The sequence below is a fragment of the Vulpes vulpes genome, chromosome 1 (genome assembly GCF_048418805.1).
Source record: "Vulpes vulpes isolate BD-2025 chromosome 1, VulVul3, whole genome shotgun sequence".
NCBI classification, from domain to species: Eukaryota; Metazoa; Chordata; class Mammalia; order Carnivora; family Canidae; genus Vulpes; species Vulpes vulpes.
The window spans coordinates 192,338,343-192,362,299 of NC_132780.1; the positions used below are offsets into that span (position 1 = coordinate 192,338,343).

Consider the following 23,957-nt stretch of genomic DNA (forward strand, 5'->3'; position numbering starts at 1 on the left):
TCTTGAGCTCTTTCTACTCCAATAATGCCCCCAAATAATTACTCATCTACTTCCTTTGCTTAAATATTAGTTGCTTTTGCTATTTAATCACAACTGTGAGGTTAAGGAAAGAAAGTCATTAACAGTAAAGGAGATAATGAGAACCTCGGGACTGGCATTTAATTCACCGCGAGGGACCTATTAAGCCCTTTGGGAACTGGGGGGGAAATGCCTAATCCCTTCTGTTTTTTTATCCTTTTGCACGTTATGAGCCGCAGATACGAAGGAATTATTTAGACCCTGGAGGAGAGGAGTTTTGCAAGAAGGAAGGGGGCCTCCGAGCGTGGGACATGGCCCAGGCCCCCCGAAGGCCAGGTGGCCCCGCCACGGGGTGCGCCTCTGCCGCCCTCCTGGCGGGGCTCACGGAAGCCCCTCGCCGTGCCCGCCCGACCCCGGCCCCGGCCCACAAGCCGCCCGCGCCCCAGGCCCCCGACGCCACCGCCCAGCCCCGGCTCCCGGCCCGCAGGCGGCGGCGCGCGCTCCGAGACGCAGTGCCCAGGGCGCCCGGCAGGGGTCGCTGTCCCCGCGGCCCCCTGCGGGCCGGGCCGGGCCCCGGGGGCGTGGCGGCGGCACCTGGGGCGCGGGGCGCGCGCCTCACCTGGCTCGCCCCGGGGCCAACCTGGCCGCGTGCGGACCCGGGGCCGTGCTGCTCGCGCGCCGCGTCCGCGTCCGGAGGCGGCCGGCCCCGCGGCCAGGGGGCGGGGACCGACGGCGCCCGGGGGGCGGGCGAGCGGGCGCCCGGGATGTTCCTCCGCGGCGGCCGGGCGGCGGCGGAGCAGGAGCAGGAGCAGGAGCAGGCGCGCGGGGAGATGCCGCTGCCGCCGGCTCGGGGCGACCGCGCGGAGCCCGCGCCGTCCAGGGCCCCCAAGAAGCCCACCGCCTTCCGCATCTGGCGCTCCAGGAGGAAGCAGCGGCCTCCGCCGCCCGCCTGCGGGGTGTTCGTCCCGCACCCGCCGCCGGCGCCCCCCTGCGCGCCCAGGTAAGCCGCCGCCCCGCCCCCGCCCCCCTGCCGCGCTGGCCCCGGGCGCCCCGCACGGCCCGCGAGGGCCCGTCTCTCCCGGCGCCCAGACGGGGCGCAGCGCGGCCTCAGCTTCCCCGGGGCTTCGGCCCGGCCCCGCACCAGAGGAACGTGCGCCCACCTGTGTGGCTCGCGCTCCCACCCCCGTCCACACCCTTCACCCGCGAGGGGAGCGGGAGGCCTAGCGGGGGGTTCTGGCCAGAACGAATGGCAGGGACGCCATCCACCTTGGAGTCACACTTTTTAAAGATTTTATTTGTTCATTTATTCATGAGAGACACAGAGAGAGACAGAGAGGCTGAGACACAGGCAGAGGCAGGAGCAGGCTCCGTGCGCGGAGCCCGATGGGGGACTCGATCCGGGACCCGATCCGGGGACACGATCCAAGATTCGATCCCAGGACTCCATCCGGGACCGATTCGAGACTCGATCCCAGGACTCGATCCCAGGACCCGATCCCAGGATTCGATCTGGGACACGATCCGAGACTCGATCCCAGGACTCGATCCGGGACCGATTCGAGACTCGATCCTAGGACTCAATCCGGGACCCATCCGAGACCCGATCCCAGGACTCGATCCCAGGATCTGATCCCAGGATTCGATCTGGGACACATCCGAGACTCGATCCTAGGACTCAACCCGGGTCCCATCCGGGACTCCATCCCAGGACTCGATCCGGGACCGATTCGAGACTCGATCCCAGGACTCGATCCCAAGACTCGATCCCAGGATTCGACCTGGGACTTGATCCCAGGACTTGATCTGGACCCGATCCCAGGATTCGATTCGGGACTCGATCCTGGGACTAGATCCCAGGACTAGATCCCGGGCCTCCAGGACACGCCCTGGGGGGAAGGCCGGCGCTCAACCGCTGAGCCCCCCGGGGAGCCCCCGCGCAATGGTTTTGATAGCGGTGCCTTTACTGTGAAGACCTCCACTTCCCCAGGCCTCCGCTGACCTCACGGGATCCGAAGGAAGCAGCGAGTGGCAGGCATGGTTACCCCCATCTTACAGGTGGAGAACCTGAAACCAAAAGGTGGATGAATGGCTTGTCCCCGACGGGAATGGGCGTCAGACCAGGGCAGCACCGGGCAGCCCCTGGTTGTTCGAAATGCGATTGCCACTGCGCTTCTTAAATTTTGATCGAAACTTTGTATTATTCAATTATACTACCTGAATGGATACATCCATTGAACACTGATCGATTTGAAGTACCCTATATTTACGTGGTTTGGAGGTATAGGACATTTTTTATGAAGGGCAGTTGGCAATATCCAGTAAATCCTGCTGCGTGTATTTTTAAACCACACCCTATGAACTATGAGGGCCAGAATAAAATAGTGAAAAAGTTTGCATTTTAGATAGATTTCCCTTTTATTTCTAAGAGAGTCTTAATTCTGCAATATGTTTTCATTCGCTTGGTAAAATTTTATTGGGCACCTTTGCTAAGTGCCGGGATTTAAAAGAACAATGAGCATGGTCCCCGAGATCAAAGAATTCTTACTTTCTTGTGGAGACCAACAAGTACACAGTGTGATGAATCCTGTGATAGAAGTTAGCACAGGGGCGCCTGGGGGGCTCAGTGGTTGAGGGTCTGCCTCTGGCTCAGGTTGTGATGCGGGGGTCCTGGGGTGAGTCCCACCTCCGGCTCCCTGCAGGGAGCTCTGCCTAGGTCTCTGCCCCTCTCTCTGTATCTCTTATGAATAAATAAATAAATAAATAAATAAATAAATAAATAAATAAATAAATAAAATATTTAAAAAGAGAGAGAGAAAAAAGAAGTTAGCACAGAGGAGGGGATCCAGGGAAGCTTCCTGGAGGAGGAATGCTGAAGTAGTTTAATCAGAAAAGGAGAGGAGTCAACAACTTCCCGGTTGAGATTGCACTACGAGCATCCCCAACACTGGGGAGAGCATGGTACATCCTGAGAAGCACAAGTGGTTCAGGATGGTCCAAGTATGTTTGAGGGGATGGGAGAGGAGTGCTAAGAAAGAAGGATTTTTATTTTTTCTCATATTTTTTTTATCAACCCTGGTAATAATTGGTTGTAATAGAACATACTTTTATCTATTGAAAGACTTACTGTGCTTAGTCACCAATTGAAATTTCTCCTCCTCCTCCTCCTCCTCCTCCTCTTCCTCCTCCTCCTTCTTCTTCTTCTTCTTCTTCTTCTTCTTCTTCTTCTTCTTCTTCTTCTCCTCCTCCTCCTCCTCCTCCTCCTCCTCCTCCTCCTCCTCCTCCTCCTCCTTCGTGATTTATCCATTTATTTTAGAGAGAGGGGGACACAGAGAGCGTGTGTGGGGGAAGGGGCAGAGAGAGAGGAGCAGATTCCCCACTGAGTGCAGAACCCGCCCTCATGGGGCTCCATCCTACCACCTCAAGATCAGGACCTGAGCCAAAATCTAATCCGATGCTTAACTGAGCCACCCAGGTGCCCCCAACTGAAATTTCTTTTAAAAAATGTTACTTAATAATGATGTACCCATCATTGAAGTATTTTTCCTATTACCTCCATAAATAATTTAAACCCTTCTTTGATGTTTTTTTTTTAATCCGACTTACCCCCATCATTTCCTGTCTATCAAAATGTAATCATACACAGTTATAGGCGGTATATCCAAATCCAAGGACATTGTAGACTAAAAACAGGAGCTTTTGCTTCTCTCCTCCAGTATCTTGTTGCTCAGTCTTGAAGCACTCTATTCTTTCCTTCAGAACTGTGATGAACTTTGTACTAACACATGTTCTGAAAACTAAACATACAGGTCTGCCTTTGGGATGTTTTCCCGGTTAGATCATCTTCCTAAATATTTTGTTTACTTCTGAGCGAGTGTACCTGTTTCTAGTCTAAAGAGTGTGGCTACAGCGCACTTAGGTTTCTGGTCCATCTTGACCAGTGTGGCTCTCTGGAGCCGGCTGACCATGTCCAGTCACCTCTGTCCAGGACTCGGGCTGGTGGAGCTAGGCAAAATGCGCAGCCCTCCCTGTGGCCTTTGTGTCTGTGTGAGGAGCGGACAGTCAATGGCCACATGTTTTTGCTGGCCATACGTGATTAATATTATGGGCTTTTAGAGCAAACAAAAATGAATTTCTATCCTGGCTGTGTGACCTTGGGCAAGTTACTCCACCTTTCTGAGTTTCTTCATTTCAAAAATGGGAAAAGCAGTGACACTGACTCTGTAGAGCTGTTGAGAGTCTCAAATGATTGTTTATGTTTTAAATGTAAAACTTGTATCAGACTTTTGGGCACAAAGTAGGAACTTAGTAAGTATGAAATCATCATCATCATGGTAAATGCAAAGATCTAATGGAAGAAACAGAAAAAAAATAGGGCTGGAAGGGGGGAAAATGCTTCTCTTCCTCGAAGAGCTTACTGCTCCATTGATGGTTTATTTATTTTTAAAGATTTTATTTATGTATTCATGGGAGACACAGAGAGAGAGAGGCAGAGACACAGGCAGAGGGAGAAGCAGGCTCCTTGCAGGAAGCCTGATGTGGGACTTGATCCCAGATCCCAGGATCACGTCCTGAGCCAAAGGCAGATGCTCAACCACTGAGCCACTCAGGCATCCCGCCAATGATGGTTTAAAGTTTATTGAGGTCAGATTTCTGTATTCTGCAAATATTTGCAACTTTTAGTGTAGATGTTCTAAAAATCAATGATGGTCATTCTCTTTATGTAAAATTGAACACAGCTGCCTCTCTTCCTAAAATTCACCCTTGTGTTTTTTTTTTTTTTCAGCTTGGTCTTGGTAAACATGTTATTAATGTTATTTTTTTTTTTAATAGAAATAGGGCTGTTCCCTCCTCAGCAGCCCACCTCCTGTCTTGTCCGTTATTCTCTTGCCATCAGGGGGCCCAGTGGAGAGGACATGAATGGGGCATGGTGAGCTGTGGCCCGACTTTTCTTAGGCAAGCGTTAGTGGCACTCGTTTATGACGTTTTGAATGATACTCCATTTTTTAAATAGTTTACTCGGGAGCATGGATTCTCTATTTGGGTTTAAATCCCTGTTCATTGAATTACTGTGACAGCTGTGTCATCCTGGGCAAGTTATTAACCTTTTTGTGTCTCAGTTTTCTCATCCCTAAAAGGGGCATAATAAAAGTCATTATAAAAATAAACAAGTTAATGCTTTTTGAGTGCTCGAATAGCGATGGGCACATTGTCAGCGCTAGTAAATGGGAGATTGTTTCCCTTTTTCCTCATTGGTGTCTTGCTTACACCTCCTTTTCAGTAATAATTTCGTGTGTTTATTTTCTGCTACGTGATGGAAATGGTGCTTTCTTTTCTACATTTCCTTATTTAGCTCTTAGCTAAAGGTCAGTGCAGTGAAGTGAAAGTTATTACGCTCAAACTAAACTGAACCCCAAACCTAGAAAGCGAGCATTAATGCTCTCTGCCAGAGAACCAAACTCAAGTGGTGGGGAGCCTCGTAATCCCCTGAAAATCAGCAGACCTCATTTTCTTTGGAGAGAAAATGTAGCCAGTGTCGGAGGGCAGAGCATCCTCACTGGGTAGACAGAGACCTACCTTCAGGTCTGGGTTTGTAGGCTCAAGTTTCTGGACTGTACACAGTCCTGTATTTCTATACTTCAATGGACCTTTCCTTTCTCTGAACAGAAAACAACTTACTCCCTGTTTATTTCACTAGAATATTGTGAGGATAAACTGCTGCTTTATTCCTTTAGAAAAAGAACAGTTATTTAAAATGTTATTTGAAAGCATGCTGGATCTGTAGAGTGTTAGTCTTCATGACTTAACATTGATTCTAGTTTTCAGTCTTGTATGGTTGGTTTAGTGTTTAGGACGTTCAACAGGTTGAATTATTTTTCTAACATAAGGGACATAGCCAGATAAGTCTAGTTTGGTTTGGTTTAATCTAATGTCACATCTAAACTATTAGCACCGGGGTATCTTTCTTATTAAGCTTATGCCAAAGGAAAGAGTTTGAAAATTTAGCTTTTATATCAGTACTGATAAATGAGGAATTTAAATCTGAGCTCTGTCATTTACTAGCTCTGTGCTCCTCGGGAAGTTCCTTCAGTTTAATGATCTGCAACCCACCTCTAAGCCTTGTTTTTGAGACGTTTAAATATATATTTAAAGCAACTAGCGTTGTGCCTGGGAGACAGCAGATGCCCAATAAATAGGGGCTCCGAGGTCAGGCTGCAGGGAAAAAGGCATAGACAGTGGTGTTGGACAAGCTCAGTTTCAAATCTGCCTCTGCCATTTGGCTCCAAGTGTCCTTAAGCCTCAGCTTCCTCCCCTGTAGATGGAGATGCCAGCACTTTCCTCTTGGGGCTCTAGGAGGATTAGATATCACATTTGTAAAACACCTGGTGCAGAGCCTCACCCAAAGCAGGTGCTGGGTAGATGAAAGGTGGTGGAAGCAGGAGTGACAGGAGCCGTGATAGCTGTGGTTCTTGTCTTGATGGCAATGGTGGCAGCTTTAATAGATATGCTTTCACATCGTAAGTGGAGTCAAGCAACTTCAGGGGCCCGGAAGTTGTAACCAGGTCTGTGAAGACCTGAAGTACCTGTGAGAATCTGGATATGCCTGTTAGTCTATAAAAGGGTGGCCCTTTATGCATTCGGTGACTTAAAAGTCTTCATACATATGACTGGGGAAGGGAGAGGCAAACTTTATACTTGGAGTTAGAGAAGTTTCTCCTGAAGTGACTTTGGAGTCTGAGTTCAGTGGAGGCTGATTCTTTGCTGTTTCTCTGTCACCGTATCACCAGGCACCCCCCCTTTCTACACTTTCCGTAATGATCTTCTTAGTCCGGATACAAGAGATATGCACACTCTTGGAGACCTTTAGAACTTCTGGGCTCAGGTTCACTTCTTTTTTCTTCATCTTCTTCTTTTTTTTTAAATTTATTTATTCATTTTAGAGAGAGCATGAAAGCACAGGGGGCAGGAGCAGTGGGAGAGAGAGAGAGAGCGAGAGCGCGAGCTCCAAGCAGACTCCACGCTGATCACAGAGCCCAATGCAGGGCTCGATCTCACAACCCCAAGATCATGACCTCGAGATCAAAACCCAAACTGAAACCAAGAGTAGATGCTCAACTGACTGCACCAGCCAGGTGCCCCTTCTTTTTTCTTCTTTAGCTTTTAATTATAAATCTTATTTGTAAGAGACAATAAATCACTGCTTTACTGTTCACCCATGATTAAAGCAATGCAGCAAAAATATTAGATGTTGAAATTCACTTTCTGACTCCCAGTGTTCTTTCAAAATGTCCATTGAACACTTCTCTGTCTTAGAGTTCACTTAATGGATTGGTTATGATTCAGGAATGTCCATGCAGGAAAAAAAAGTGATTTATTCACTTAGAAAAATTGTTTCTGGTAAGACCATTTAAATCTTGAATTGTATGTATTTCTATTTACCTTGAATATTTTATAAAATAATTGCTTAGTGTCCATTTCATGTTGTATTTACTGTACAGAAGGTTTTAGAGATCTTGTTCATGAAACGCAATGCAATCTGACCTATAGAATCATTTTTCTAGGATTAATGATAGATTATCCTATGGCACAAATTCCTTTCTGTATCATTTTACTGAAATGTTTATCAATCAAGTTTTAGAGAAGTTTCTTGTGATCAACAAACACAGAGCACTTGTGCTCACTTCAGCAGCACATAGACTAAAAACACAGAGCATTTATTCTGTATTAGGCACTGGGAAATAAAACAGTGAAATCAGAGATGATGCCTGCTCCTAAGAAACTTGCACATTAGTAGAGCATGGAGCAAACAGGTAAAAATGAATAAAGTTGCATATGATGCATGAAGTGTAGAAATAGAAGATTTAATCAAATGTACTGAGGTCAGTAGAAGGATTATCTTGAAGAAGCAGAAGTTTTTTTTCTCTGATGAAGAAGTTTTACCATAATGAATAATTAATGAGAAATTTTCTTCTCTGATATAAAGACCATCAAAGGCTCCAAACCTTCTTGAGGTTATAATCATCTTAAACTATATCCAGTGCTCATGGAAACTTTTATCTGTGCAGTGACACTTAAATCAAAGAGAATCATGTATTTGGGATTATGCCTAAATAATTTTCTGCAGTTTCCTAAAATATCTAGAGCCCAAGACCATATTATTTTCAGCTCTTCTGTCATATTTTGACACCTAGGAAGAAAGATTGGGCTTGGAATGTGACATACTCATTTCAAAACCTTGGCTGAAATCTTAAGTAAACATGATGTTGACATTCTAAAATTATAGGCTGAAAATAAGTGGTTCTTAACATTCTTTAAATAGGTTTACAAATCCAGAGAGCTTACTTGTGTCTACTCAATCTTTGTGAAAAGATTCTGAAGTCTCTTTCAAAGAGTCCAGCATTGCCTATCTTCTCAAAGCAAGGTGATCTTCCTTAAAAACAACTTATCTTTATTTTCATACTAAATTGCCTGGCACAGGGGCAACCCCGGTGGCGCAACGGTTTAGCGCTGCCTGCAGCCCAGGGCGTGATCCTGGAGACCCTGGATCAAGTCCCACGTCGGGCTCCCTGCATGGAGTCTGCTTCTCTCTCTGCCTCTCTCTCTCTCTCTCTCTCTCTCTCTCTCTCTCTCTCTTTGTGTGTCTCTATGAATAAATAAATAAAATCTTAAAAAAAAATTGCCTGGCACATCTCACAGGTGTCTTTCCATACATTCAACTCCAGAAAAATGAATTGTCAGCTTTTACCCAAGATAGAATTGAAATATGAATTCAAAATCTTGTCCCAAAGCAAGTTTTTAAGATAAACTGTGCATAAATGTCTGATACTTGTGGGGTTTGGTAAGAAAAAGCCAGTCAATTGAATTTTATTAGCTCATTTGTAGCTCCCTTAAAATACAGTTGCATTGGGCTGACTCAAATGCCTCATAAAAATACCTCTAAGGATTCAGATTTATGAGAAGTTTTCATTCTAGAGATGAGCACTTGTTTCGTGCTTTCTTTACAGCACTGAACATCTCGTGGATGGCCCTGATCAATGGAAAGGAAGCAAGGACAGAGACCCTTCATAACAAGGGAGCATTTTGACAAAGTGCCAGGAGACCCCAAGGATACACAAGTGGCTCAGAGAATCCAGAGTCCATTGTGATGTCCCTAGTTTCTCTCACCAACAAGTTATAGGGAAGATGAGTGTAGGCTGAACCTGTAGCTAACCCAGAAAAATGAGCACAGAATAAACAAGTGCCTTTTGTTTTTTACCTTCCCATGATGGCAACTGAACAAGTAAAAGTAAGTTGCTGTTAAGCTTGGCAAGATATTCTGTGGTGAAGAAAGTTGGCTGTTGTCTGTATTTATTATTGTTATGTGCCATTTCAAACCAGCCATCCTGAGTCTCGTTTATTAGAAATTACGGTTATGGCATCCTGAAGTTAATATCAACAGCTTGTAGAAGAGATTTGCCCAACTGGTACACCACATGTAATATACCTTCTATTTCTTTTTCCAAATTAGTTAATAGGGAGTGGCATAAACTTCTAATAGTTCTTTAGATTCTCTAGTTGGATGGTTCTTTATCTTGTGATTGGGGTCAAGAGATGAATAAGGTCAGAAGGGATGAGAGGAAGCAGTTGGTTTAGAATAACAACTTCAGGCCAGGTCTGTGAAACACTGTCTTCCGTTAAGGGTTGATGGAAAGTTGCAGTTTATTTAACATACGTGATATGTATCAGACACTGTTCTAAGTGTTTTACAAATATTAACTCACTGCAATGAATTCATAACATCCCTGGGAGGTAGGGACGATTATTAACCCCATTTTGAGGAAAAATGAGGCACAGTGGGAAATGGTAATGTAGCCATTGTCACAGAGCCCATAAGGTCAGGGGCTGGTAGTCTTGAGTCCCGTGGTTAATCACTGCAAACTGAAATCACTGTAGTTAACGCTGCTTTCTTTATATTCCCACAATGAGCATATTTAAGCCTTCAGTTTCACAATGAGAAATTATAAAATATATAGGAAATCAAGTTAATTTTTGGCATTAGACAATTTTTGTGTTAAGTAGTGGAGAGAAAAATATGTAAATTCATAGAAATGTAAATACATTAAAAGTTTGGAAGAAAAAAAATTTTAAGCAGAAATTCTTTTTTTTTTTTTTAAGATTTTATTTATTTATTCATGAGAGACACAGAGAGAGGCAGAGACACAGGCAGAGGGAGAAGCAGGCTCCCTGCGGGGAGCCTGATGTGGGATTCGATCCCAGGACCCTGGGAATATGCCCTGGGCTAAAGGCAGACACTCAACCACTGAGACACCCAGGTGTCCCTAAAGCAGAAATTCTTAAGTGTATGTAATGCAAAAGTAATGTGTTTAGATCCTGTGTTTGGGGCATCTGCCCAAACTTTGTCAGGAAACGGCATAATCAAACTGTGGGCCTGGTTTGTATACCCTCCTCCCTCTCCCTAAGTCTTGGCACAGGCAGCAGACTGCAGGACAGGTTGCCCTTAGAATTTAGAGTTGCTGCCCAGGCTAAATGGAAATATCAGAATTCTTCAAGCAGAGCTGCTGGGAGCAGTTCTAACACTAGGTCTCTAAGAAGTCCTGCTGCTTAAATCCTTTGGTTTTACTTCCTGATTCATTATTGAGGAGTCCCCCACGTTGAATACACATTTTACCCAATGTTGGCTTTACGCTCCAAGGATTATAAACCATTGCTGATATTTTATCCCACTTGAGACTCATAATGACTCTGTGCAGAAAGACCATGCCCTCATTTTATAGATGAGGAGATTGAAGTTCAAAGAACGAAATGCAGTTGAAGGAAGTAGTGCTAAAACAGGTTTTCTGATTTCTGGGCAGCTATTCTTTTTTGGTTCTCTTGGATTATAGACTGTGCCTCCCTGTTCCTGGCCTAGACCTACCTTTGACGGGAGCCCAAGTGATTCATCTAACTTCCTGGTGACTATTCCCCTGGAAATCTTCCCCCCATTTCATAAGCCAACAACTATGAGATTGATCACAAGATTGAGTTATTAGCTAATTAGCCGGTGTATACACTATACTCTGGTTACTGATATATCTAATACTTCCAGAGTTTCTTCTATAATTAGTATTTTACCTACCGCCCCCCCCCAAAAAAACCCCACCCCACTAAAAATATCTGAATTCATATTTAAAAAATTGTTTTTAAATTTAATTTTATTTAATGTCAATTAATCAACATACAGCATATTATCAGTTTCAGAGGGCAAAAAAGTGTTAAACTTGCACAGCTGTATTTTATAACAACAAAACGTCCGTTTGAAATTATAGGGTCTATCCATACTGTACTCATGCAAGAACTCCCTTTACGGGGCTTGACGTAATGCTGCTGCTATGACATATCATGTACCTTATTTATAATTTGTCATTTAAATGTTTTGGTAATACTGATGGATCCGTTAATATCCTGTGAAAGCACAGCTTGATTATTTTTGCATCTGCTATTTGGAAAAGATATGACAGTCTATGGTCATACCACCCTGAACGTGCCTGGTCTTGTCTGAGAAAGATATGACAGTCGAAGCAAACTGTTGACATTCGTGTTGAAATACAGTACCTCCTTTATCATGAATGCCATGTGCAAACCTAAGAACTGGCCCCTTCCAAGCTTGTGCAGTGGAGGCTCCCCCAGTGCCAACTATTCTTGGCTCTACTGCCTTGCAAATGTTGGCTTGCTTCTCCACTGTTGAGCTCCCACAAACTGAGAGGTTGTTATTGTCTGCAAAACAACACTATGTAGTTGCTTCAAGGTGGGATTACAAAACTATTCTCTTTTGGTATTAGCTACCCAAAACAATTTTTGTCTGGAAGAGATTCAATTATTGATCAGAAGTCCCTTATTGGAGCACAGTTTGGATTGAAACAAGAGCATTTATATTCCTGTGTGTGTCAGTAAACATGCTTAAACAAGCTAGTGTAAAACTAGGTTTTGGGTTTTTTTTTTTTTTTCAAGATAAAAGGAAACTACGACTGAATGTCTGGCATTTGCTCCAGTTTTGACTTTTACCAATTTGCATTTTGTGATTGTCCCAATTTCATCCTATGAGAAGTTTCAACTATTTTGACCAGGAAATCCTAGTAACTGGTACCTTGCTGGTAATTAGTTGTACCCTTCCTTGTTATTTTGTTAAAAGCTTTATACACACACACACACACACACACACACACACACACACACACACATACCCATAAGGGGACAACCAGCCCTAGATCTAGGTGATAACTGCTGAAGATGCATTGGGTCCTTCATCACCCTGTGCTTTCTTCCTACAGAGAAGCCCCTAAGGAACTTATGCATTGACTTCCTTGCTTAGGGCAGGTTTCCTGGTCGTTTTTTTTTTTTCTATGTGTAATCAGACCCTGCTTACAAATCCACAAATTTACAAAGCTAGCTGATGAGACGCAAAAGGGAGTACCAATTTTTGTCTTAATGTCACTCAGTAAATGATCAACAAACAGCAAGTTGATTTTGAGCTTTCTACATTTATTTGTTTGTTTATTTATTGCAGGGGCAAAGAGGGGGCATGTTTTTTTGAGGAAGATGGGTGTGGCCTGGGGGAATGGGCAAGGAGAATTCTTTTCAGCCACCGAATTCCCTACCTCTCTTGTCAGTAGAGTAAACACAAGAAAACTTCTGTCAAAAATAAATAAGACAAAAGGCACTAATGAATTGAGTACCTATTATGTGACAGCTGCTTTCATATTCCATGTATCTCATTTTATCTTCATAATAGCTCTAAGTAGGTATGGTAACTCCCATATTTATAATTGAGAAAACGGAATCTGATAGTGTTAGTAAATGACAGAGCAGTATTTGAACCCAGGTCTCTCTAACTCCAAAGCTGGCAATATTTTCACCAAACCATGAGAAAACTAACGCTCACCAAATGAGTAGTTGAAGGTGTGCATGTGTTTGGTAGCTAGTTAGCTAAAGAATGGAAGTAGCCAATACAGATATAGTTACCTATTGCTCTCAGAGCTGTCATTCTTTCAAAAACCAGGAGAAAGGGGCACCTGAGTGGTTGGTTAAGGGTCTGACTCTTGATTTCAGCTCAGGTCATGATCTCAGGTTGTGAGATGGAGCCCTGCGTCAAGCTCTGCACCTGCTGAGCATGGCGTCCACTTGGAATTCTCTTTCTTTCTCTCCCTTTGCCCCTTCCCCCCACTCTCCCTCTCCTGCTCCAGCATGCGCGTGCACACACTCTCTCTCTCTCTCTCTCTCTCTCTCTCTCTCTCTCAACAAAGAAACAAACACATGAAAACAGAAAAGAAGTGTTCTCCTTGAAATGTTTGCCCCAGGATAGAGAAGGGGAATTTCGAAGAATGAAGACTTCATACATTTTGGGAAGTCAGTGGGGCACCCTTGTTTTTCCTGGGAACCCTTGACTTGAGATATTTGGCCAAGAACCAGTGACTCAATACCTGTAGTGTTAACTAAACTTGTTGTTCCTGATTTCCAATCTCTTCCACAAGCCAGAGTCTTACTACCTATTGCTGGCATGATTCACAGAGTATGTAAAGAAATCTGAGATGCAAATGTTGAGGATTTTTTTCACTCCTCATAAAAGTTAATCACAGCACTAAAAGAGGAAAGAAGTTGCTGATGACCCAATCTCCAAATTTATGGGAGATACTCTTGGCTTAAAAGACATAGATCTAGAGGGTTTGAAGTAAAAGAATTATGAAAATCCTCTAAATACTTTGTCTTCATAGGAAATAGTAAGTTTGTCATCAGTGCCCATTTCTCTGAAAATTGAGTATTATTTTAACATTTATGTATTTGAAGGATTAAAAAAATTACATTTCAGAAAGCTCACTAATTTCTTTGAGGATTATTGAATGCCCAGAACTAAGTCACAGTAGGTCGTAAAAGAGAATAAATTTCTTTTTCCATTATGCTAGACTAAAAGCATGCTCTGGCATAAATTACTATAGTCATTAGTACTACTCAATTTCTAGAGTACAGCTGAAAATTTACTACTTTATCTTAAACCACAGTTCTGCTTATTGGAGACTTTCTCTAATTTTAAAAACAATTACTCAGTGATAATGGTATTTGAAGCATCAGGTTTGCTCCTTTCGTTTGTGACTCAAGTAACTTAGCAGATGTTACCTCTCTCAAAAGCAGTCTTGATGTAGGTCTTTAGCGACTGTGTCTTTCACACTCAGGAGGGTAAGTAAATGTGAGTGTGAAACTGCACCAGTGTAACTCATTTTATTTATTAAACAAACATTCTGGATACCTGCTGTGTGGGAGGCCTGGTGGTGTGGGCTAGCAAACTAGTTCAAGCTCTCTTCGTGGGAACTGAGTCTCACCTTCCTGTCTTTTAGAGAAGCTGCAATATTTACCATTAAAATAATAAAAAGTTTCCACATTTACTGTTATAATAAGGATGAAGAGAAAATATTCAGAGATAAAATGAAGAGGCTGAGAGATATAGGAGGTTCAACCTCAGAGAGGTTGGAAAATTTATAATCCTTGAGAGCTCTCAACACTGTCACCGATAGACTGGTTAGGGTACATAAAATCTCTAAATTGATGGTTATATTTATATTTGTACACACACACATTCTAACACTAAAGTACTTTATTTATACAGATGGCCCCTAACTTACCATGAACAGTTCAACCTATGATTTTTCAATTTTATCATGGTGCAAAAGTGATGCTCATTCAGCAGGAACTTTATTTCAGATTTTGAATTTACATCTTTTCTGGGCTAGCAGTATGGGTGTGATGTCAGTCAGCATCTCTCATGATGCTGGGCAGCTGTAGTCTCCCCGTCAGCCACATGCTCACAACCCATACACTTACAACCTTCTGTTTTTCACTTTCAATACAGTATTCCATAAATTACATGACACAGTCAACACTTGATTATAAAATAGGCTTTCTGTTGTTAGATGACTTTGGTTAATGTAAAGGTTCTGAGCACGTTTAAGGTAGGCTAGGCTAAGCTATGATGTTCGGTAGGTTATGTTTATTAAATGCATTTCTGATGTGATATCTTCAGCTTATCATGGGTTTATCAGGACATTACCCCATCACAAATTGAGGAAGGTCTGAATCTGTATTCTGTGCTGGATTGCCTACTTGTTAAATTCAGCATGGGTTTACAACATCCAGCAAAGCAGGGATGAGAGAGAGAAAATAAATCCAGAATATGCCGGGAGATTAATGCTATTTCAAGATATTTAAATTTTGTTTTAAGATTTAGAATTTGTTCTTATATTACATGATATATTGGGGTGGAGAAGGCACAATTTTTTTAGTGATTTGAGTGATTATAAGACAGACCTCTCTACATATGGGGGAAATGGGACAGCATGATGTGAAATATGGAAAATAATAGATAAACGTGCCCAATTTTATTCTCATGTCCTTCCCATGCATTGGATTTCAGGTCTCAAAGTATCACTTTGTCTTCCCTGAAGAGGTTTGATTGGTTGATGTCACTTTTATTTTTATCTTATTTTGTTTTTGAAAAATATTTTAAAGATTTATTTATTTATTAGAGAGAGAGAGAGAGAGAATGAATGGGGGTGGGGGACTCTCCAGCAGAGTGAGTGAGGAACCCCATGTGGGGCTGGATCCCACAACCCTGAGATTGTGATCTGAGCCAAAATCAAGAGTCAGACCAACTGAGCCACCCAGGTGCCCTTGATGCCACTTTTAAAATGTCCTGTCCAGTTCTATAGGAGTGGTCAGACCAGTGAACATTCCAAGGGACTGTTCTTTTGTAATAGAGATTCTCATTTAATTGATTGATGGAGTAGTCTACAATCTCCTTAGCTATTTTGGCAGCTTTACCATATAGTTATAATAATCCATAATCTCACTATCTGTGAATAATGCTATTAATATTCTGTTCTTTTTCTGTGCATATTTTCATATAAAGATGATATCACAAAGGCAGCAATTTGGACGCCTTTATTTTTCACTTAGCATTATCATTAGCATTTTCTCACCTCATTAAGGTATGTAAAATAATTTTTTTTTACCTTGATGGACATTTAGGTTCTTTCTCATTTTTCTCTTTTATGAGTAATACTTCAGTGAACAGCCCAGTGGGCAACCTCAGCCTCTGGATATTCTGTTTGCCCTTCCGGAGCCACTCTTCACCCTCCTCGGTGCTCCTCAGAGCTCTGTTTAGAACCTCCAAGGACCAAGCTCTCTTGCCCTCTGGTTTCTAGTTTGGTTCAGGTCATGGGAGACTTTAGAGGAGCAGGAGCAGGAGCTTGTGCAGGAGCAGGAGCAGGAGCAGGAGCAGGAGTGTGCTGGAGGGTTCCATCTGCTGTTGAAGGCTAGAGCCTCTGATGGGTGGACCTCTTTTACTGCTCAGACCTTGCCAGTTCCAGCACCCCCTCCTTCCCTCACCTCTGCATTAGGGGAGGGGGGTTGTAGGCTTCTAACTGTGGAAAGCCCTGACTGCTCCACTCTTCCTATGATACCCTCTGACCTGCCCACATCCTGTAAACTGTTGGTTCTTGAAACACGTCTCAGTCACCTCTTTTGTGTGTGCCATCTGTGCCCTGCTGGGTTTCCCCCTGATGGTCAGTCAGCTAAATCTAAGTGGTGTGCTCTTTGTATTTTGTTTTGTGCTCGAGTCCTCATCCTGCACAAGTGTCGGGTAAAAGGCCATTCAGAATTGGGTAGGGGAGTTAAGTTAGGTCAGGTCTGAGCTAGTCTTAGGGAAGCATGGCCATGGATTGAATTAGAGTACTCTCATGGAGATATAAACAAATTGCTGTTGGAACAGAGAGAAGGGAGCAATAAACTCTTCTGTGCAGCTGTGCAGGACACCTGTGCTTCAAAGATAGGGAGGATACCCTTGCTGCCAAATGTTCCCAGCTTTGTTTCATTTGGGAATTATTAGTTCAGTCATTTCATTGCTCTTCTCATTGTGGCTAACCCCTTGTCCTGTTCTTGGAAGTTTGCATATTCATACGTACCAGTCCTCCAGATCCACTTATATGTATATTCTTTCATCTACATATTTGCTCAGAACCTCTTCCTTATAGAAAGCACAATCAGGATTTTGTGAGCTGATTGGTTACTACCATGTTTTGTGCATTCCTCGATATGTGACTGATAACTTTCTCTTAGTCTTTAAATGAAAAATAAAAAGCTCATAGCGAATAGTTAACCTCATTCACTTTTGCTTCAGTTCTAGGTATCAAAGTCCATGGTTTTCCAGAATAAGTGCCAAAGTAGTCAAAGCAACTAGGAGTTGTTTTCTACTTCACAGGCCATTTAAATCGAATGATAATGTTTTCTGTGTTTACTGGGTCATCACTGACAGGATCTCTGACTGATGGAGCATTGAGGCTTATCCAAGGACTCACTCGATTGCCCAAAAGACCTAGCCCTTGTTGTGTTTTTATTTATTTTTATTTATTTATTTTAAAAAAGATTTTATTTATTTATGAGAGACAGAGAGAGAGAGAGAGAGAGAGGCAGAGACATAGGCAGAGGGAGAAGCAGACTCCTCACAGGGAGCCCAATGTGGGACTTGATCCCAGAACTCTGGGATCACACCCTGAGCCAAGGGCAGATGCTCAACCACTGAGCCACCCAGGCATCCCTCTTGTTTTGTTTTTAAATAAATTTTATCTGTTTTAGGAAATGTTTTCGTTGATCTGATATTCAGATTGTATTTCTTATAATGTGAATTACTATGAGTATATTCTGCAGGTATAAAATGAGGATAATTCACTTAAAATGGGGGCACCCGGGTGGCTCAGTCAGTTAAGCATCTGCGTTCAGCTCAGGTCATGATCCTGGGGTCCTGGGATTGAGTCCCAACTAGTACTCCCTGCTCAGTGAGGAGCCTGCTTCTCCCTCTGCCTCCTGCCATCCCCCCTGCTCGTGTGTACTCTTTCTCTTTCTCTGTCAAATAAATAAAATCTTTAACAAAATTCACTTAAAATTTAACATATAAAATCCTCACCAATTACCAAATAGCAGAAAAGAAAAAATGAAAATGAAAACCTACCAGTAATAGAAATGAGAGAGCTTGGGTTTTAATCCTGGATTTCTCAGTTACAAATTAGGTGACTTTGGGCAAATCATCTAAGCTGTTTGTGTCTCAGGGTCCTGATCAACAAAACAGGGATGACACCAACCTGCCTGGCCTCTGACCAAGCCATCCAGAGGCTCCTTTGAATGAATGTGAAAGAGCAGTGAGAACCATCACCCCTTGACTCAGCTCATCCTCTCATTGCTTTTTTTTCTGGGTGCCTGGCATGGCACATTTCTTTTCTCTCTTCCTGTGGTCTTTTCAGAATGGAGTAGATACATGGCAATATTTGCTTTTCCTCGTCTTTTTTCCACCTTAATCTCGTCTCTGTGCATGCCTCCTTATCTCCAGAATTCTGGTCTGAAAGCTGGTCTGGGGCCCCCTCATCCATGTCCCTGCACAAAGCGGTGGGTTGAAAGAGAGAGGTTCTGTGGGTCCTGTTGCTTCTGCTTTGCATCGCCCCCTCTTCCTGGCTTTCTTCCCCACCTGCCTGAGTCCTTTGCTACCTTAAATGTCTGTGGGAATTGTTTAGCTAGATGGACACACCCATATTTCCTCCCAGCCCCTGCCACCAGGTTGCCTCCTCTTAAAGATGCCACTTATTTCATAGAAGAAGCTCCTACAAGCTTCCCAGAGAATTCAGGGAGGTAGTTAGGTTTGATTGTCTCCATTTTTCAGATTAAGCAATCGAGGCATTAGGTTGATTAATGAGAGGACTATATCCCAGGAATCTTGAATTTTAGCCAACAGTCTTTCCATTGTAACACCACATTACAGAATAGATAGAAATTGAAAAAAAAAGTTTTGTAGTTTTCTTGGTTTATTGCAGTGTCCTTTATTCTTCCCTTTTTTTAAAAAAAAATAACATGGGCAATGTTAATGAAGTAAAATGATATGGAAGTAGAAGAGGAAATTGAGAAGTATTTGTTTGGTAAGTAGAGTAAGATATTGATGTATTCTAGATAAAGATCACACTATGAATATTAAAGTTTTAATATATTTCTAAGAAAATTCTATATGTAAAAGAAAAAGCAGATTTTTGCCAGTGGTGTCCGACTATTGAATTATCAAGTTTGATTCTTACCTACTCTATGCTTTTTTGAGAGACAGTTGTCTTTAGGGCATTTCAGTGTTTGGAGTTTGATAACCAAAGACACTGTCCAGACTTGTATGACTTTGGTGGAGCAAAACCCCAGCATCTGTTACCCCACCAGACACCTTTCCCATCAGAGCTACTCATGTTCAGGTCCTAACATGCACACACCTTTCAGTTTTATCTCTGAAGTGGAAATTTTAGTAGCACTGAGCACAGTTTAGGAATTGCATATTTAGGAAATTTAAATATTGAACAATTAAAAAAATATTTCTGGAGTAATTTGCTTTTGGAACTTGTGATTTGAAAGAGTCTCTGATTTAATGCTCAAGAGTTTCTGGTGCCCCAAAGCCAAGGTTTGGGCATGCACAGGAACCCAAAGTAGCTACAGTCTAAGCTCCCTGAGGCATCAAAGCTTGGCGATAGATCAGAGGGCTGAGGGACTAGCCACCGAACTGGGTGGTTTATTAGCACAGAGAGGAAAGTGTGAGCAGGTGATATAACGGTTTCTATCAGAGCGTCATAACCTTTTGGGATTTTTGTACCAATAATATAGATGACTTCAGAAAACAATGTTGCTAATAACCATTTGGGGGAAAGAACTAAACCAGAAATCTGAAGACTTGGATCTCTATTAATTAGCTGGGTTAACGGAGTAAAATCGCTTGACCTCCCTGGGGCTTAGATTCCTCATTTATAGTAGGAGGGATGGATTTGGACTTCTGTCATAAGATTTGATCTTGTTCAACTCCTCTGAATCACAAATTTGAGTTTATATATTTTCTAGCAAAGTTGGTCAAGGTGTAAGTACAATAAACAGTAGTGTCTAATGCATATGGAAACTGAACTAGTTCTAATGCTAAGTAGTTCTTTCTACCCTTTTCAGTGGGAGTGTCTGTTGGTGAAAAGTAGAAAGCCATCAGGGTCTCAGGGAAGGTTGGCAGAGTTAGAGTTTTTAAACCCCCTCTGAGTAGAAACCTTGCTCCACTTGAACAATTGCAGAAGACAAAAGAAGAAAACTGTAAGAGTTATTTGGTTTAGACATATACATGCTGTTTTGAATAATCTCTTAAGATTTATCCATATATGTCTTTATGTTTGATTATCATTTTACTAATTCAGCCTAGGATCATAAAATTTAAACTGAGTGTGCAGACGCTCCTATTTTGCAGCCCAGAGAGCCTTACTAATGAGGAATATTTAAGGGGAAAAGAAGATGTAGAAAAAGATGCCTGGGGACGCCTGGGTGGCTCAGTGGTTGAGGTCTGCCTTCAGCTCAGGGTGTGATCCCAGAGTCCCTGGATCGAGTCCCACATCAGGCTTTTCACAGGGAGTCTGCATCTCCTTCTGCCTGTGTCTCTGCCTCTCTGTGTCTCTCATGAATAAATAATGTCTTTAAAAAAAAAGATGTCTGGCTTCTCTATAGTCATAATGTAGCTTTGATTTAAAAAATTAGCATATCGGTTTCTTTACAGGTTGGAAGCACAGTGTCTACAGCCATTAGCTTGTGGCCACAATATCTAAATTCTGCTCCTGGTTCAGACATTTTCTGATTGTGTTACCTTAGGTAAATCATTTTACCTCTTCGGAGCTCAGTTCCCCTCAAATATGAAAAATAAACAAGTAGAGGGGTGAAATGATATTTATCAATATCTTTCCAGTTTTTATATTCTATTTGGCTAGAAGTTCTAATTTGCTACGGGGGAGGTTGAAGGACGTTAACAAAGACAAATGTTATATCCAACAGTTACATATCAGCCAATCCTGTTAACCACATTTAGTGTGGGGGCCTGGCTGGCCCAGTCAATAGAGCATGTGACTGTTGATCTCAGCTCAGGGTGGTGAGTTCAAGCCCCATGTTGGGAATGGAGTTTACTTTTTTAAAAGACCAACAGACCATATCCAGTAAAAGACTGTTTTAGTGAGAGAGATGACACCCCTGTCTTAGGTGGGTTCTCCCAGAAGCAGACTCTATGACAAGGATTCAAGTACACATGGAAGTTAGGAAATACTTGTAGGGCATGAGGAAGTGAGCAGGTAAGGGAAGCCAGCCAGTAAAGGGGCTAATTATCATGCCAGTTTCCACTATGGTTAAATGGAGGTTAGTCCCCATGGGAAATTCTGCACGTCACTGTAGGAGTCAGAGCTATTCCATCCCTAGGGGAGAGGAGTAGGGGTGGTATTAGAACCCTTAGTTTAGACAGTCATGGGTTGAGGGCTGTTCGCAGAGGCCACTGTTCCCCTGCCCTTTCCTGCCTCTGACAGTGTGGGCTCCTGCTGGCCAGGAAGCCCCCACATAGTTGGAAGTTCAGCAGTCCCAGGTAGTCCCAGGCTACCATGTCCTGAGCAGATATGGGCAGTGTGGTGCTAGTATAATCTGGTTACAGCAGTACGGCCAGAGCAGTACATCCAAACAACTGCACTGTGGTGCACCAACTAAAGGTAGATATGCATTCACTTTGAGAAGGAAACACCACGAAGGGACCCAGAAGCAGAGCCCCAGGAAGCAATGAGCAGTCTTCAGCTGCAGCAACTTGCTGTCTATCTCTAAACACAGGTGGCATGTAGCATCCAGGGAGGGGCAGGCTCCTGAGTACCTGTTAGCCTTAGCTCTGGGAGGCAGGCCATGGACATTGCAAATAGGCATGTTGACATGTACACGTGCAGTCAGTGTAGTCAAAATTGCAGGCTTAATTGCTGGCCATATCTAGGGCATAGCACTTTAAAGGGAGTAGCAGCCATGACGACTTTGTGTTTGTGATGAAAAAGGTGATACTCCAGGAAGAGTGTGGTTGTGTTTTGTAGAAATTCTTTTTATAGAGAAAACAAATTCTCTGATGTATTATGAAAACATGTTAGCAGATGCAGAATTTTCTATCAGGGTCTCTGTAGAATCAGACCAGCTGTCAGCAGCATCCTTGATGGATTTTGAAATGTCTGAGGTTTGAAACAGAATGTTTGGTGTGAGCACTGAAGTTTTGTTCCTTCAGGGTCACACAATGTTCTATGCAAACTCTACGGTTTGTACGTGAAGTTGGCTTCTAGCAATCAATCTTTCTATGTATTGCTGTCTATACATAGAACATATATCTACATGGTGGAAAACATATATTAAAAATATAGCAATATTTCTGTTAGAAATATAACTTTATTTTTAATGTTTCATAATAATTTAGACTTTACTTTTAATATTTATGCCACAATTAAAAGCTTAGTGTTTAGAAATAGTTTTTGTGCTACTGGTATGCAGAAGCTAGCAGAAGACCTTTAATAATTTGTACACTTGTGATTATTACAAAAAGGTATTATTAACAATAATATGACCTGGTGAATCATTGTTCTTGAGTTAGCCATATTGCAAAAGAAAATTATAGTTCAGGCACCGTGACTATATTGCTATTAAGTAACCCACTTACTACAAAATTGTTGATATCCAGGAAGGCTAATGGGAAATTTTCTTTTGTCTCCATGTCCATGAAAGGTAGATGGACTCTTCAGGTAATTTTTGGGGGAAGGGATGTTGAAAATTCAACTTGACCTAATCATGGAACAAAAATTTTATGGACCTTTGAAAGAAGAGGTCTAGTGTTTCTCAAAATGTGTTGCTTAAATATCCAAACTGCCTGGAGGAAAAAAAAAACAGATTTCTGTCCCCACCTCCAGAAATGGAAATTTAGTAGGTTTTGAGTAGGGCCTAGGAGGCTGCTTTTTAACTAACCTCTTATTACAGTCATTAATTGAGAATCACACGTCTAGCCCAATGGGAATTAGGATTCAGAAATCTCAAAAGAGAGTCTTCCCAAAGGCATCCAGCCGCCTGGTGGTCGAGCTGGGGTGAAACCCAGGTCTCTTGAGTTTAAAGTTCATTTCTTTACATTATGTTTATAATTTTTATTTATTTTATTATTTTATTTTATTATTACTTTTAAATTTATTTATTCATGAGAGACAGAGAGGCAGAGACGTAGGCAGAGGGAGAAGCAGGCTCCCCATGGGGAGCCCGGTGTGAGACTCAATCCCAGGACTGTGGGACCTTGACCTGAGCCAAAGGCAGATGCTCAACCACTGAACCACCCAGGTGCCCCTGTTTATAATTTTTTAAAAATAGGGACGCCGGGTGGCTCAGTGGTTGGGTGCCTGTCTTCGGTTCAGGTCGTGATCCCGGGCTCGAGTCCCACATTGGGCTCCCTGCATGGAGCCTGCTTCTCCCTCTGCCTATGTCGCTGCCTCTGTCTCTCACTCTGTGTCTTTAATGAATAAATAAATAAATCTTTAAAAAAAATAAAAAATAAAAAAATATTTGAACCCATATCCCAAATGTATGCTTTGCATAAGTAATGACAGTCATTTACTACAGAACCAAATATACCAGATGTGTAAAGTGTCAAACCTTTTATATATGTAAATATGTAAATGAAATTTGTGCAGACTAGAATAATAAGAATAGTTTTGGGAAGCTGGGCATTATGTCCTAAAAAAACAAACATACATGACACAATAAATGAAAAGTTCTAGTATGAATGGATTTCGAATAAACCTCTGATATAAATATACCTTATAATTTGTCATACATATTTTTCCTCTGATCACTTCTTCATTTCCACACCTATTGCTCATATTCGGCAAATCTGTCACAGATAACTTCCTCCTGCCATTCTTCATATTCAGTCTTCTATGTGTTCCAACCAGCGAAGACACTGCTTAGAGCCAGATAGTTGATGACTGTATGAGCTGGTGAGTTTGCATAATTAGTGCTTGGGACTAGTAAAGCCATAATTGTGGTTCTCATTTCTG

The 23,957-nt window shown here is 42.5% G+C and overlaps 1 protein-coding gene across 1 annotated transcript in view; it reads left to right on the top strand.

Annotated features, from left to right (window-relative positions):
• Nucleotides 1–783: 783 nt before the first annotated feature.
• LOC140597911 (beta/gamma crystallin domain-containing protein 1-like) overlaps nucleotides 784–23,957 on the top strand; it is a gene marked incomplete at its 3' end in the record, with an annotated part of 152,291 nt that continues 129,117 nt past the window's right edge. The window contains exon 1 of the mRNA XM_072749384.1: nucleotides 784–1,018. Coding sequence (XP_072605485.1) covers nucleotides 849–1,018 — 170 coding nt within the window. The remainder of the gene's footprint in view (nucleotides 1,019–23,957) is intronic.